The 16,807-nt window shown below is 50.5% G+C and overlaps 1 protein-coding gene across 2 annotated transcripts; it reads right to left on the reverse strand.

Moving 5' to 3' along the window:
- Positions 1–792: 792 nt before the first annotated feature.
- Positions 793–16,764, reverse strand: CUNH16orf71 (chromosome unknown C16orf71 homolog). 2 transcript variants are annotated; one of them, XM_010644112.2, is made up of 10 exons: positions 16,691–16,764; positions 14,533–14,698; positions 13,243–13,389; positions 11,018–11,500; positions 8,765–8,882; positions 6,982–7,123; positions 5,765–5,908; positions 5,281–5,406; positions 3,712–3,991; positions 793–2,569 (listed from the first exon to the last, which is right to left on the reverse strand). In XM_010644112.2, exons 2-9 carry the CDS (start codon positions 14,644–14,646, stop codon positions 3,721–3,723), a joined length of 1,545 nt encoding a protein of 514 aa, XP_010642414.1. In that variant the 5' UTR covers positions 14,647–14,698; positions 16,691–16,764; the 3' UTR covers positions 793–2,569; positions 3,712–3,720. The 2 variants fall into 2 exon arrangements, with proteins under 2 accessions (XP_010642414.1, XP_010642413.1); XM_010644111.2 differs by having other exon boundaries at positions 11,018–11,503.
- Between the last annotated feature and the right edge of the window lie 43 nt (positions 16,765–16,807).

The raw sequence follows: 16,807 nt of genomic DNA on the forward strand, positions 1-16,807 counted from the left end.
TGTTTTTTTTTTTTTTTTTTTTTTTTTAGATTTCAACATTTTGAAAAAACTAGCAAACTGCAGCCTAAAAATATTGAAAAAAGAAAAAGCTATGTCACTAATGCACAAGATAAATGCAGATAGTCATATTTTATCATTTACTACCATAAAATATACACAAGTGAGTTATAAAAAGTTAAACTTTATCAAAACCTATGCATACTGACGCTTATAGACCATACATGACATTGTTCACAGTCAAGAGAAATGCTAACAGCCAGATGTGGTAGCACACACCTATAATCCCAGCTACTCAGGAGGCTGAGGCAGGAGGATTGTGAGTTTGAGCCCAGCCTGGGCAATTTAGCAATTTAGTGAGACACTGTCTCAAAATACAAAATAAACTGTGTGTGGCACGCATACCTACAATCCCAGCACTGTGGGGGGGCTAGGAGGAAGATTGCAAATTCCAGCCCAGCCTGGACGATTCAGCAAGATCCTGTCTCAAAATAGAAAAGGGCTGGGGATGTAGCTCAGTGATAGAGCACTTGCCCAGCATGCATGAGGCCCTGGGCTCCATCCCCATTAATAAGAAGGGTTTTAGATTGTGAGCAGCTGGCACCTGCATCTTCCAAGGGCCAGCTGCAAAGCTATGAGCGGCATTACTGGCTCATAATACTCTTATCTTACTCTGTGAGGAATTACTAAACTTGATTCCTTTTTACAGAATTTTAAAGTTTATTTTTTTAAGTTATTTTAAATTAAAAACTTTATTAGTGCATGTCTGTAGTACATAATGATCATATTCCTCACGAAGCGTTGGTGCATGTGCACATTTCTTAATTCTTTTTTTTAATCCCCTTCCTCTCCCCTCCCTCCCAGTTTTACAGAATTTGCTGTCCTTTTCCCTGTTTTACAATTGTGAGATTGAGCCTCAGTCAGCGCCATACTCACTGGCTTTCTGAAGGGCAGGTTCGGAACAGGAGGGAAGGCCAGGGGCTGCCTGGGAGGCCGGGACGGACAGGGCTGTGATGTGGATGTTTCCGGGCAGTCAGGGTGTGCCGCTGTGTGCAGAGCCATCCGTGGGTCCTGCCGTAGAGGCATCTGCTGTGCCAGGCACCAGGTGCCCGTGTGCCTTGGGCCAGAAGGCCCTCAGGCACGTGTAGCCTAGCGTTCAGACGCAGAGAAGTCGAGTGGCTTGGCCAGAGTCTCGCGGCCTGGGAGGTGCAGAGTTGTGTCACTTGGGTCCCCTCACTCTGTTCGTGTCACAGAGCTTTTGAGCTTGAGTCTGCAGAGTCCTAAAGGGTGCTCTTGCCTATGTAGGAAGAAGGCCTGACAGCTGTGACCCCAGGCCTCCTGTCCTGTCCCCATTCCCAAGCAATTTTAGATTGGGGTTTCTCCCCTCTCCTTCTGGCCCTGTTGCTATTTGGGACTGAATCGTCCTCAATGGTAGGCATCCTGTGCCCCAGAGGAAACTTCCTTCTGCACCTGGCCTCTACCCACTAGAGCCCATGGCAGCTCCTCCCCAGTACTGGTGGAAGTGTCTCCTGAGTGCGAACCCCTGGTCCTCTAGTTGTGGCCGATTCTGAGCCACAGCAGGCCCTGCAGCTTGCTGCCCAGTGGCTCCAGGTTAAGTTCCTTAACCTCCCTGGGCCTGCAGATCCGGATGCCCGTGCTATGAGACAGCGTTTCCAGGACTCCTGTGGGCAGGGAAGCTGTGCCATGGAGAGCAGTAAACACCTTGCCCAGCTGGCTTTGAATCCAGGTCTGAACTCCCGCCACCTCTTTCCTCCAACTTGCCTTGACAGCAGTTCACAGGCAGAGCTGAACTTGGAACAAAGTTTATTTTTTATTACTATGAAACATTCAAAATGAGCTTTCTGCCGTGAAGAGGTGTGGAGATGGGAGAAAATGAAGTTAGAAGGGGAAGAAAAAAAAAAAACAACTTTGCTTTTGTCAGTTAAACAGCTGCAGTAAGACGGAGGGCAAGGAGAGCCTGCGTGACCCAGGCCTGCAGCTTCCTGCAGCCTTCGTGGAAACCAGTGGAGATGCCACTTGTGGCCAGGAGTAGGGACTGGTGGTGGGGTCTGCAGAGCTGGAGTCTGAGGCCCTGATTTTGGCTGCCTGTGGCTGGTGTTTATGAGATATCACTGGCTAAGGCCGGGCAGAGTTGGGCAGAGTGCCTCTTGCCTACTTAACACTTGCTCCAAAGGGATCCCTGGGAACTCTCGGCATTGTAGCAGCTGAACCCTGCAGTGCCCCCTGAGCCCGTAGCATGGAGGCACTGGGACGACAGTGATCTTTCTGCTGTTCCACAGGGCAGACTGGGGCAGCATCGTGGAGACCAGTAAGCAAGAGATCAAAGGTGTCATTTATCAGGACTGAGAAGGCAGGGACAGAAGGGTTCTGTAAAGATGGAGGTGAGGGGTAAGGCTTGCAGTGTCAGGGTGGAAGGGGACAGGCATCTCCTGTCCAGGTTGGGCCTGGTCTCACTGGTTCTTGAGGGTGGGCGCCTCCATCCAGTATGGGATAGATTTCAGTGTCACAAAGGCCAACATCTCCTTCCATAAACTGTGTCCACCTTTATATCCTAGGTAAAGAAAAAAAGGAAAACAGGAATTTCAGTTAGCCCTTTTCAAAAGTGCACCTGTGTGGTCATGAACATATGTTAATTTAATACACAAAATAGCAAATACCCAGTGACCTAGAAAAACAGGCTGAAGTTTCCTCCAGTCTTGAAGTTTGGCTGGATGTAATGGCACAGACCTGCAGTCCCAGCACTCTGAGAGGCTGAGGCAGAAGGATCACAAGTTTGAGTTCAGCCTGGCTGACTTAGCAAGACCTTGTCTCAAAATAAAAAAAATCAAAGTAGGCTAAGGATGTAGATCAGTGTGAATTTGCTAGGTTTGTCCTGTTCAGTCTCTAGTACCCTCCACCAACACATACCCTACTGGTTTTTAAAACTACCTGGTATGAGGGCTGGGGATTTAGCTCAGTGGTCCTGCCGCCTCCCTCATAAGTGGAAGGTCCCGAGTTTGATCCCCAGTACCTAAATAAATAAATCTACCTGGTATGAGGGCCAGGGATTGAGCTCAGTGGTTCCGCTGCCTGCCTCTCAAGTGCAAGGTCCTGAGTTCAATCCCCAGTACCAAAACAAACAAACAAACAAATCTACTTGGTATGATGGAAATAATATTAAAAATATGTAGAAATGGAAAAAAAATGAAGGTCTCACTGTCCCACTGTGAGAACAAATGACACTGTGTCCCATGCTTTCTTCCAGAGGATTGGGGCTACTCTGTTTCCCAGAGTTGTTGTGATGGTTTTTTTGTTGTTGTTTTTGTTTTTTATTTTGGAGACAAGGTCTCATTAATTTGCTGAATTGCCGAACCTGGGTTTGAGTTTGCAATGCTCCTGCCTCAGCCTCCCAGAGTCCTGGGATTACAAGTGTACACCACCATGCTAGCTTATTGTCATGTTTTATGTACAAATTTGTGTTTGCATCTTTGCTGTGGGTGAATGACCATGTGGTGACCGAATTCTTTCTTTTTTGTGTGTGGTACTGGGAATTGAACATAGGGTCTTTGCACTGAGCTACATCCCCATCCCTTTACTGTTTTTTATTTTGAGACCCCACTGTTACCCAGGCTATGCTCGAACTTGTGATCCTTCTGGGAGCTGGGGTTGGACAACCACCAAGGGCTGTATGGATAGAAAGTGAGGCTTCCTTACCTGAGGACCCTACAGCTGGCCCAGAGGAGGCACCAGGGCCTCCCTGGAGGGCCCTGGCTCCAAAGCCCTGGGATATCCTCCTGGGAGTCCAGGCTGGGCACTTGGCCCCTCTGCGCAGAGTTTCATGTCTTTTCTGCTGTCACTTCTGGATCTGGCCACTTCTTTAGTGACTGGAGCTCTCTGGCCACAGCTGCCCTCACTGGCAGGTGGCCGGGGCAGAGCTGTTCCCTTCCGAAATGCCCTCAACTGCTGGAGAAGCTGGCTTTTCCCAGTGCAGTCCCTGGAATGCAGTGAAACCGACCTCAGTCCCCACCACGCGGAGACCCAGCCCTCCAACTCGGCAGTGAAACCAGGCTCAAAGCAGGGGGCTTCATGATCTCTGACTGCAGGGATCCACCTAGACAACAGTGGAAGGACAGGTGCTGTGGCATCTCCCCCGTGGGGTGCAGCAAGACAGCCACACAGAGGTGGAGTGTTTCCCTCCTCCCCACAAGTGCCTCCCAACTAGAAAAACGTTAACCATCCGCCCTGAGTTCCATCTCCAAGTTTAGGTTTTAGCTGCTTAAACCCAACTGAGAGGTGAGTAGAACATGCAGACCACCAACTCTTGCGGGAAGAGCTGTCCAGAGGAGCGGGGAGCACGGGAGGGAACACTTAATGTCTCAAGGCTGGGCTGACACGATCACAGCCACTAACACACTTTCTGGGTGCCGACTCTGGAATCCTTCGACTGGCAGTGAAAACTTTCTCCCAGTCCCGGATGAAGACCTGAGGTTTGGTGACATGAAGCCATTTGCTAAAGGAGCAGCCTGGGTATAGACACAGATCACCTGACTCGGAGCTGCAGACCGGGAAGGAAGTGCTCAGTTCAGGGGCCATAGACAGGCCTGAGTTTGGGCAGTGAGACAAACAGGTGCTGACCTTCACCCACACGCTGACCCATGCCTCGCGCAGGGGCACCGCCAAGGGGAGGAGAGACATCTCCAGGAAAAGTGAGTTCCAAGTGTATCCTTGGGTCTCACATGCACGGTGGGAGACTGCAGCTCCTGCCCTGTGGTCTTGCTGCATATTAACCATGTCACCGGCTTCCGGCAGGGACCTGTTCACTGCTGCACCCGTTTTCTTCCTGTTCTTTTTTCCTGTCACGTCTAATCTCACAGTGCATGGGGGGAGAGCCACACAAGGCTGGACATTCCAGTGCTGCCACGGCCACAGTGGGTGATTCTCATTCGCCTCTAGGCCACAGTGAGGCCTCCTTCACTTCTCTGAATCTGACACTTTAATTCAACCAAGACTTTCCTTTCCTGGCTAACAACCACCGCTTCATTCCACTGCCACTGGGGCAGGGAGAAAGGCACATGGGGAGCCATCCTCGGGAGGTGCTGGGTGTCCTGTGATGCCCAAGGCACGGCAGGCCAGGCTGGGACAGAGGCTGGGCCCAATGGGGCTCCCACAGGTCCCAGACCCCACCCACCCTCCCAGGCAGGTCCTTAGGGTGCAGGACAGGGTCGAGAACCCAGATGGCCAGGACACCAGGGCAGCAGAGCAGGTGGAGGCCTCTGTGGTTACCTCAGGCCCCAGGAGGAAAGAGATGCCCGCGGTGCTGGGCCCTGCGGGTCTCCTAGAGCTGCTCTGTCCTCTTCCTCACACTCGTCCTCGTCCTCCTCTCCACTGTCAGAGGAGCTGTGGCTGGAGCTGGGGAGACGAAATGGGTTCTTCGCGTTCATCCTGGTGGACAGAGGACCTCAGGTCCCCCTGGGGACCTAAGGTCTGGCGTGGCGGGCAGCCAGCCAAAGTGCAGCAGGCGAAACCACTGGGCCACTGGACTTTCTGCCAAGTGACAGGGGGTAGACTCCAGCCTAGATGAAGTTTGCCCTCTGCCGAGTGGGACCGGCCACTCTCAGTCCCTAGCTTAATGCACATGTCAAATAAGCGATGTTCCAAGTCTTTCCACGTCCCTGTTTCTCCCTGTAGGTGCTGCCAAGGCCTCACGGGGCCAGCGGGGGACCTCTGCCCAGCTGAGAGTCTGCTCCAGGTGGACTGTGCTGTGTACCTTCCTGGGGACTCATCGTGGGGCTCCGGGGGTTCTGTCTGCCGCAGGTCAATGAAGATAGTAGGAGGCTCTGTCTTCGGCCTCATGCCCCCAGCTAGCTTCTGGCCCTGCACAGCCTGAGAGCCCAGCTTTACAGAAGTGCATCTGATGAGAAAAGCAGGGTGGGCCATTACCTTTTTGTGACAAGGACTTGACGGGCTTGATCAATCACAGCGCTCATGGTGGCCCTGCATGGTTACCCACCATGTATTTATTGGTAGGTACTTCAAACATCTAGTTTTCTGGGTACCGGGGATCAAACGCCAGGCCTTGCACTTGCCAGGCAGGTGGTGGCACCACTGAGCTAAATCCCAGCACACACCCCGCCTTTTCTACTGGGAATTGAACTCAGGACCTTGCAGGCACAGTGCCACTGAGCTAAATCCCTGGCCCTGGTTTTTTGAGATGAGGTCTTGCTACATAGTTTAGACTGGTCTTGAACCGCCTATGTAGCCCAGGCTGGCCTCAAAGTCATGGCGATCCTCTTGCCTCGGACTCCCAAATGCCGGGATTACAGGCGTGCGCCACCACGCTCGGCTCCAGTCCCATCCCTTTTTATTTCTTAATATGAGACAGGGTGGCTGCCATATTGATTGCACACACGTGGCTATGTCTGTTAGATACTTCTGCTCACTGGACACCCCAAAGGCAAAGCAACTGGGTCAGGACAGGAGATGCACTGGCTCCTAGGAGCAACCAAAGTGTGGGAGGGGAGAGGTGCAGCGGGGTCTCCAGCGCCCCAGGCCCCAGCTCTACTTTTGCTTCCCCCATTTCTACGCCATCGCTGCAGCCTGCCTTTCTCCATTTGGAACATCAGTGCCACAGAGGTGAGCACATCTCAGGGAAAGGCTCCGACTGGCCTGGCTGGGGACACATGCCCAGGGCTGGACCCATCAGGTGGAGTGAGGGGAAGGTACTGCTCCCAGGGAGACCAAGTGGGCAGTGGAAGGAGGTCCCCACAGGTTTGGGGCAGGTGCTTTGGGGAATCAACCCTCAGCTATGCCGTTTATAGCCTAGGAAAGGCAAATTCTCTCAGCCTCAGATTCTAGGGCTTCCTGCCTGATCCAACCCTTCAGACTAAATGAGAAAGTGGCACATCACACACAGTAGGCCCAAGCAGTACTGCCTGAGGCAGGCCAGTCTTCCGACAACAGGCCATGGCTAGCACCAAGTCTCACCTGCTTCTGGCCTCCTGTTCCTTGGTGTCTTTGGGCCTGTGAGCAGGTACCTTCTGGGCAGAGTCTGGGGCTCTCTGCTGCATGGCACACAGGAGGACCAGCTGCTCCAGAAGCCTGTCCTGGGATCGTGGCACAGTACGGTCTGGGGTTGCAGAGGAGAGGAGGCTGTTCAGTGGGGACTCGGCCCTCTTGATTTACAGCAGCTTGAGCCTCAGGATCCGAGTCTCCTCCTCTAGTGCGTGTACTTTGGGATTAACCATATCTGTCCCAACCCAGCCTTTCAGGAGGCTCAGCGGGGCCATGGGGAGCAGTATCCATGAGTAAGAACTATGCATTTGAGCCCCATAAAGTAGGGATGCCTTACCATTTTGTAATGAAACAGAATCTCGTTTCACTGCTATGCCTAGCTTCCCTGATTTTAAAGAACACTGAAACCAGCATCCTTGAATACACACCCTTACCCACTAGGGTATGTATTTAGGAGAGATTTCTCAAAGTGGAATAGTGAGAGTTGTGTATGGTGACACACACCTGTAATCCTAGTGATCAGGAAACTGAGGCAGGAAGAGTACTGTGAGTTCAAGGTCAACCTGGGCTACTTAGTTTAAGACCAGGCTGAACTATATAGTGAGATCTTGTCTCAAACCAAAAACGGGGCCAGGGGGGCCGGGTTTAGGTTTGGGCTACTTAGTTTAAGACCAGGCTGAACTATATAGTGAGATCTTGTCTCAAACCAAAAACGGGGCCAGGGGGGCCGGGGATTTAGCTCAGTGGTTCGGTGGCCTGCCTTGCAAGCGCAAGGACCCGAGTTCAATCTCTTGTACGAAATAAATAAATAAATAAATAACAGGGCCAGGGATTTAGCTCAGTGGCACCTCGCCTACCTGGCAAGTGCAAGGTCCTGAGTTAGATTCCAGGTACCAAAAGACAAAACAAAAACCAAAAACAAACAAAGTGATTCAAAATAGAATAGACTGATTAAAGAGTTATATGCCTGTACAACAGGGACGAGTGCTGAGAATGGTGGCTCACACCTGTAATCCTAGCACTCAAGAGGCTGAGGCAGGAATGTTACTGCAAGTTCAAGGCCAGCTTGGGCTGCATAGTGAGACCATGTTTCAAATGAAGGAATGAATGAGGAACTAGATTCTACCACACCGTCCTTCAGAGTGTGTCTATTATACCCACATCTGCCCACCATAAAGAAGGTCTGCTTCCCTACGGCCTGCATGAGGGGTGTGAATTACCCACAAAACTATGCTGAAAACAGCCCAGGCACTGTGGGTCTCTGCTGTGGAACTGGAGCTGGAACCCTGGAACCTGCCTTGCCCCTTGGCCGTGCTGTTATGGGCCCCAGGGAGGGGGCGGGGGAGGGCTTTCACGTTGTCCACACGGCTTCCCAGAGCCAGAGCACAAGTGCTGTGACAGAGAAGCGTCCTTAGCCCTCAGGTGAGCCAGGGGTGTGTTAAGAGCAGACTGAAGGACGGAGAGGTAGGAGTGACCTTCCTCTGAGTAACCTTCCCCAGGAAGAAAGGGAGGAAGCTCAAGAAGGGGAGGGGAGGAAAAGGTCCTGAAGCCACGACACACCTGGCACACATCAGGAGATTGTATGTATGCTGAGTGAATGCAGAGTTGCAAGGACAGGCATCACAAGGTTTAGGACAGCAAAGGACTGAGCAAGCAGAGAGAAAACACGGCCACAGGGCTGATCGTAGCCCTCTGTCACTGAGGCCCTAGAAGGAGCTACTTCGGTTCACTTGGGCTGTGGTGTTCAGAGTCAGACCTTGGCCTTGGCAGCGTTCAGCTGCCCACCACGCGGTTCTGGGTGCACAATTTCCCTGGTTGTCTTCTCGCTCTGGCAGACTCTGAAGGATGTAATCCAAATCCCACTCTTCAAGTTGCTGAAACAATGAAGCTGGTGATTATGAGGCAGCCCCAGAGTCCCAGAGGCAGGGCATCTGCTTTCACAGCTGCAACACACGTATTGTAGAATAGAAACTGGGGATCAAATGCATCCCACAAATGCACACATCCTTCCTTGTGATGATTACAGCCAAACCCTTCCTGGAAGGCAGAACCAGCACGTCTCGAGGCTTCCTTCTCATGCCTTTTTTATGTCACTACTTTTGTGCTGGGGCACAAAGATGTTGTTTGAACTGGAGGAAACCCTGTGTTGTTTTATAACTGTTCAGGTTCATACACATTTGGGATGTATGGAGCTTTAACAAATTTGGCTCTTTTAAGAAACAGGGCTGGGCGTGGTGGCGCATGTCTGTAACCCCAGCACTTGGGAGGCTGAGGCAGGAGGATCACTGAGTTTGAGACCAGCCTGAGCTACATAATGAGTTCCAGGTCAGTCTCAACTACATAGACTACATTGTCTCAAAAAAAAACAAAAGAAAAAGAAACAGATATTCCCATTCCCCAGTACCAAGAAAGAGGTATCCAAGTGGAAAGCTGGGCCAGGACGGCTTTGAAGACAGGATGTCGTAAAGGGAGGAAGAAAATTAACTGAAATGAATCCTCTTTTGGGATTCTGGAACTGGGACCCAGAGCCTTGTGTATACTAGGCAAGCATTCCACCACTGAACTATACATGTAGCCAAAATGAAAGTTTATTATACATGACCTTACTTCTTGCAGCCCTATAGATAAGGTAAAATAAAAGTTGTCAGGGACCGGGCTCTGAGTTCAATCTCTGGTACGAGAGAGAGAGAGAGAGAGAGAGAGAGAGAGAGAGAGATGAGAGAGAGAGAGAGAGAGAGAGAGAGAGAGAGAGAGAGAGAGAGAGTTCAATCTCTGGTACAGAGAGAGAGAGAGAGAGAGAGAGAGAGGAAGAAAGGCTGTGGGGGTAAACAGAAAGGAAATAGTGTAAACAGTAATGAAAAGAATGTCTGTATATTCTTTGGTACTAGTTTTCTCTATGTTAAGAGAAACTATCCAAGTCAGGCTGTAATCCCAGCACTCTGGAAGACTAAGGCAGGAGGAATTACAAGTTCAAACCCAGCCCGGCCAACTAAGCAAGGCAATGTCTCAAAGTAAAAAATTAAAAATAATACAAAAAGGGCCAGGGATTTAGCTCAGCGGTTCCGCCACCTGCCTTGCAAGTGCAAGGACCTGAGTTTGATCCCCAGTACACAAAAAATAAACAAAACAAAACAAAAAAATACAAAAAAAAATTATCTGAAGTACGCATGGCATGCTGGAGTCTCTTCCTGTAGGCCTACTGTGCAGGGAAGGTTAGCTGGTTTGTATAGCTGGCCAGGGCCTACCTAGTTTATAACCCTGTGAAACTCAGTATATGGGGGGTCTTTTCATGTTCAGTGGACAACGTAACTCCAAAGGTCACCCTTGTGTCACTCTGTAGGATACTGATCCCCTGCTCTGCACAGGGTATGGAATCATCTCTCTGGCCTTCTTGTTTTGTTTCACAAAATCCATCTCTCCTAGCCTGTCTCCCTTTTGTGGTACTGGGGATTGAACCCAGAGTCCTTCCACTGAACCACATCTCCAGCCTTTTTTAAAATTTTGAGACAAAGTCTCACTAAAGGTAAACTGCCTAAACTGGACTCTAATTTGCAATCCTCCTGCCTCAGCCTCCCAGAGTGCTGAGATTACAGGTATGCACCATCACACCTCATTTCCTAATTCCTCTAAACTGACTTTGTCACCCTGCTGGTTCCCTCATTTGCATGCTGACTCCAACTTGAACAAGTCTTCCGTTGTATGAGAATGAGGGCTTCCCCATTTGGAGAATTTCACTTTGACGGCGGCTGGCTCTTTATGTGTGGCTGTATTTAGAAACATACACTTGGAATCATCATACTTTTTGTTTTCTCTCTAAACAAGGCTAGGGTCTGCCTGCTCATGGCCTAGATCACCCACCCTCTCAGCTGGGCAGGCTGCCTGTGGTTGGTGGACTGAGGACTCAAGCTGGCCTGAGGTGAGCGAGCTGGTTCTAGCCTTAGCATGCTGGGAGGGCAGCTGTGCTGCAGGGGACAGGTCTGAGGGAGGGCTGGGCAGTGGAGACACCTACCTGGAGCGAGAGTACTGGCTGGCCTTCCCCAGGCCCCTTCAAGTGTGCTGCTAGCCTGGGACCGGACTCCGCGGCCTGGGCTTGGTCCCCGCAGGCGGGGTTCCGGGCATCCCAGGTTACTTTCTGGAGCACGTCATTCTCTATCATCCTCCTCCTCTCCTGGCGGAGGGCTCTGCGCTTGGCACAATCTTGCCAGGCAGAGCCCAGGGGCTCTGTATCCGGCTGTCCTGCAGGGGCAAGAGTAGCTTCTCCCTGCAGACCCCAGGGAGGATTCTGGAACCCTTTGGTGTTGAAGGACAGGCTCCCAAGGTCACCTTCCCTCCATGCAGGGGTCTCCTCAGCTATCTCAGGAAGAGAATGGATCTTAGCAAAGCTCTTGAGCAGCGGGCCAGGGCTCCTTCCTTCCAGAGAGGTCCATTCCTTTATCCTTGAGTTCTGTTCACTCCCAGGTTCTGCAGCAAGTCCCACAGGCACCACGGCGGGCTGCTGAGAAAACATATGTCCTCTGCTAGCATCCACAAAAACATACCTCAGGGCCAGGGATTTAGCTCAGTGGCACCATGCCTGCCTTGCAAGTGCAAGCTCCTGAATTTAATCCCCAGTGTAAGGGGGTGGGGTGAGGACCCTTAGGGAATTGTTTTTTCATGGCAAAATATGTATACTACATACAACTTCCCATTTTAACCACTTTAAATATACAGCAAAAACGCTCTTATTTGATTAAACAAAAATAAGCTGCATAGGAGCAATTTTAAAGTCCAAAGAGACAGCATCTTTGTTTTAATGCTGTAGTAGCTGATACAGCATCTCCTCACTAGCTTCTCCAGCCGTCTCTGTGGACCACAGCGATACATTCAGAAGCCTGTTATCTAACACAAGAGTTTTGAACACTTTTCTATTGGTTCTTCACCAGCTCACGCCCTGTCATGCCTGCAACCTACTTTTTTTTTTTTTTTGGTACCCAGGATCGAACTTGAGACCCTGCACTTGCCAGGCCAGCGGTGGAACCACTGAGCTAAATCCCTGGCCCTGCAGCTTACATTATTAACATTTACGATTTAAAGGCAATAACCAAGAGTGGAAATACATAACACAAACCAAAAAAACCCCATTTTTACCTAAAGTAAAATCTACTTCCCCGCCCATGCACCAAAATGATGGGATGGGATTCATACTACCAAGGCAGTGCCCATGTAAAACACGGTGTGAGGCAGCACGGCTTCTGCTGGATCCATCAACAGTACTCCTCCTGCACGATTTTTTTTTTTAAATGCCCAGAAGAGTTGCCAAAGTAACTCTAGAGATGACAATTTCTCCTGTCTGGGGTTATTTCAGACTGCATGGCTAACGTGTGTTTTGGGTCACATGATTTGGTTAAGTGAGCGTGCACCCCATCCACCTGGTTAATGACACTGGGCAGAATTGAGCTGAGGGTCAACTCTGGTGCTTCTGAGGCTGTTCAGCCCTCTTCCCCGACCCCACTATTTTGGAAGCCAGGGCATTTACAGTGTTTTCATTGGAAATGGGACATTTAACCACAAGCACATCAAAGCTGACCAGTAGGGGCTGCTGGATGGATTCTATTTATAAAGGAAACAATTAATGTTCAGCATCAAGACATTAAGTTTATATAGTTCTTGGTCTTACCTGGGGTCCTGGGAAGTGGGAAGACAGATAAAGTGGATCTGATGTTGGCAATTACTGTGACTAAGAGCCTTGAGAGTGCACTGTGGCCTTTCCTAATTGTGTCCAGAGTGGCACAGGGATTAATGGAGGACCTTCTGCCCTCTGGAGCCTTTCACAGTTGAACAAGTGTTTAGGAAGCTTCTCCTTACTTGCAAGGCTCTGTGCCAGGTGGCTATGAAGTCAGGCAGACTATGGAGAGACATCTGACAGGCAGCTGTGACAATGGCCAGACAGTGTGGTGTTTGGATAGAAAACAGGAAAGGAGGGGACTAGAGGAAGAGCAGAGGAGGGCAAAATCAGAGAGGAGCAAGTGCACTGGGTGTCTTAGGGAGAGGAGACGCGCGTGCTTAGCGGTTGGGTGCCTGAATACTTTGGTTTGTTCGTGAAGGTGGAAGGACTAAGTGTAGCGGATGCTAGATCTGAGGTTTTAGGCACTGTAGACCCTACTGATGTTTAGAGTTCTGAGAGCTGTGGACAGACGCACTTCTGCCAGCAAGGTGCCAGGCTTCCTGGGTTCCCTTAGCCTATGTCCCACAGACCTCGGGCAGAGGTCTTTCAGCTCCAGGGACCCAGGTCCCAGATTTGTCACTACCAGCAGGGCCTTCGGTCAGCTCCTCAGCCAGGTCTGGAATCAGGACAGGTTGGTTGCGCTGGAAGATGAATGGTTCCCCTTCGCCAAAGTCCGGCTGTGGGCAGACAAGGGGGCTTTGGGTGACATGGCAGCACCTGTGCCCCCCACTCCTGCTATCCAGGGGCATCGAGAGAGATCCCTGTCCCCTGCTGCTTCCTGCCACTGATTCAGACATGAGCTTGGCGATGCCACCTCATGGGAGTGAGATCCAGGGCTCCCAGTTCTCTAAGTGCCTGCCACACCCCAGACCTCACACACAGCAGGAGCTGCATTAATGCCTGGTGCTGAATAACAGTGTTCAAAGGTGGGGAGGGGTGGCTGAGGAGGTGGCGGTGTGTGTGGGGGGGGGGCTGGCTGAGGGGATAGTCTAGCCCCATCCCCAGCTTGAGCCACCACCTAAGTGGAGCCTTGGTGTGCTGTCTCCAAAGGATGGAGTCTTATATTCGCCCTCCACCTACAGGGACATCAGAATACATGGAAATGCTCTGTACACTGAGGCAGTGGGATTGCCTTATCTTGCTTGACCTTGCTGTGCCTAGATAAGCCCTGAGCACCTGAAAGCTTTTGTCATGTTCATATTCGCCCAGGTATAACCCCAACCTGGCCCCTTCTAAAACCCTTGCCTTTGCTGTAAGGGCCCAGTGCCAGCCCGTGTGCTCAGAGCGCCTGCCAGTGCACTGTCCCATAGGGTGGGGTATCACCGCCCATAGGCACATGGACATAGGGTTACTGGTGTCAAGCACCCTCAAGGGCCACCTCAGGTGACCCAAACTAAACTGCAGAAACCCTCCAGGGGTTTATCATAATGCACTGGACTGGTCACCACTCCAAGTGGTGACTTCATCTTGTCAAGAACAGCACAGCAGGGCTGGGGTGTAGCTCTGTGGTAGATAGAAAAAAAAAAAATCCAAGAATTTAGCAGCAGAGCTGCTTACAGGTGGGGCCCAGAACCACCACTGAAATGGTGGATGCTGAGCACTAACACATGTATTCAGAGTTACTGACAAATGCAGAAGGCAAGATAAAGAAGGAAATGGGAATTAGAGAACACCTGTAAGGCCAGAAGATTGACAGTAAAGGGAAAACAAATTCCATGGAGAGGAGGGAGGTCTACAGAGAGGAGTGCTCCAAAGCTGTCCTTGGCTGGCATTGTGCACATCATGGGAAGAAAGGTGCTTAGGAGAAAGCTCTGGCTCACCAAGGAAGAGTCAGAGTCGGAGTCCAGGGATGGGAGCTGGTCTTTGGCAGCCTGGAGGATGGCGTCCCAGGGGGAGCCCAGTGAGGGCACTACATCTTTGTCTTTGGATGCCATGGGAACCCAGGCTCATGGGATGCTCTCTTGGTGCACAATCATCTGAGGAGCCCTGCAGAGCACACAGAGTGAGGAAGAAGGGGCCAGGCAGCCAAAGTCAACAGATCAGGGGCTGCCTTTCCAAAGCCTCAACCACTGCAGGATATGAAAACGGACTCAGATGGCCACCTCCCACCTGTTTCCTTCAGGTTCTGCAAGCTGCTGTTACTGGTACCAGGACTGTGTGTGTGTGTGTGTGTGTGTGCATGTGCAATGTACACATATGTGTTTGTGCACCTGTGTGTACTATGTGGAGCCTGAAGAAACATCATCTGTGTATGAAAACAGAATATACATGTTATGTAGATATATGTACTTGCTATGCAGACTGACAGATGTGTAATACCCAATTCATATATGTGTTATATAATGGCATGTAGGTATATATTATATATCCTATGAAACATAGATATCATTGTTATAGACAGCTAAGTTAATTTCATGTGTTGTAGGAAATCAAGACAGGACCAGGCCCCTGAGGGAGTCAATACAGAAGACAATCCAGGCCCATTTACTTAAGGCCAGGATCAAAGAAGAGGAACAACTGCACCTATATACTTCCCCGAGAGATGAACAGCGGTAACTGGTATTCTAAATAGGAATCAATCAGCTGGGTGGGGGACCAGGAACTTACCACCCCTTCCTGGAAATCCTTGCTCCTTCTATACATGCTTGCTATATGACTTGTTTCCCCATCTGATCCCTATTTAATCAGTATTTCCTAAGCGACTGTACTTGTAATCTTACTGGTTGATCACAGTTTTGTCCTACCTCATACCCACCTTGTGATTTTCCACTGGATCTTATTAATTGACTATAGTCCCATTTTTTACCCACCTCACCTCAGGCTTTGCTCCATAAAAAACCCCTAAAAAGCTGGTCCCAGGCCACCCACTTTCCGGGTGTCCCCTCCTGTCCCTCAGATAGGAGCTGTCTTTCTCTCAATAAATTCTTCCTACTTTTAACCTCTATTTTTCCTAGAATTCATTCTTTGATTTTAGAGAACATGAATTCAGCATTTCAGATAACTAGCAGATTGGGAGTTAAAATATTTCCCTTACATAATTTGGATTATTTGAAGGTCCTATTTCATACGCTCTGTATCACTACTGTGTCCATTTCCCAGGCCTAGAGAGGTTTATAAATGATGAAAAGAATTTGAGTCAAATTGGTAATGTGAAGCCCTATTACTTTTTTGTTTTTTAATGGGACTTGAAGTGGAACCCAGGGCCTCACGCACGAATCACTGAACTATACTCCCAGCCCAAGCCTCATGACAAAGCAATAGACTAAAGCAATTTTGGAGTCTCCAAGAGATTTTGTACGGAGTTGCCACTCAGATCAGTCCCCAACCTTTTGTATCCTACAGTCTAAAAAGACCGCTGAGCCCTGGGAGACAGAGGAAGAGGGCTTTAGGAATGTGGGGCAGAGGTCTGGAGAACCCTGTGGCTAAAAGGCCACTGTGTTTGAGAAGGTTGGCAGTTGGCAGGAGACAAGAGCGGGGGTCTCTCGCCTCTTCCATGCTTCTGTGAGTTTAAGCTGTTGCTTAGTGCGTTCTGAGCTGGAGCAGCAGGACCCCGGGAGTGTATTGGAGCCGGGGCTCGGCCCGCAAATTCAGGGGGCACAGTACTATATATCTCGGGGCAACTAAATCACCGAGGTGAGAGGGGGTCGCCGGAGACTGACGGGAGGAAAGACATAACCAGCATGTGCTGTAGCTCAGCAGTAGGTAATGCCCAAAATGTTCGGCGAAACTGCTGTGAAACTGTGTCGATATCAAGCAGAAGCAATGGCTCCGCTTCCCTTCCAAGTCCCACCCAGATCTCCGCCAGCCCTGCAGCCCGTTAACCCCGCCCAAACCGCCGAGAGGCTCAGGTTGCCAAGGCAACTAGACGCCACCGGCCCTCCGGTCCAGCCTTTGAATTACAGCGCTAGGAAAGAGGAATATTATCCCTTATGCCCCTCAAGTCCATCTCCGTGGTAGTACTGGCCCGCCGCCACTCGCCTGGGTCAGCGTCGGCCTCTGCCTGCTCTCCCTCGGTCCTGACCCGGCTGATAGACTCCACACAGCCAGCGGTCTCTTTAGTCCCCGGAGCCCGCCCTTCAACGCTCTCCCCAGCGT

The sequence above is a fragment of the Fukomys damarensis genome, unplaced genomic scaffold (genome assembly GCF_012274545.1).
Source record: "Fukomys damarensis isolate Sample0158 unplaced genomic scaffold, DMR_v1.0_HiC HiC_scaffold_34, whole genome shotgun sequence".
NCBI lineage: Eukaryota > Metazoa > Chordata > Mammalia > Rodentia > Bathyergidae > Fukomys > Fukomys damarensis.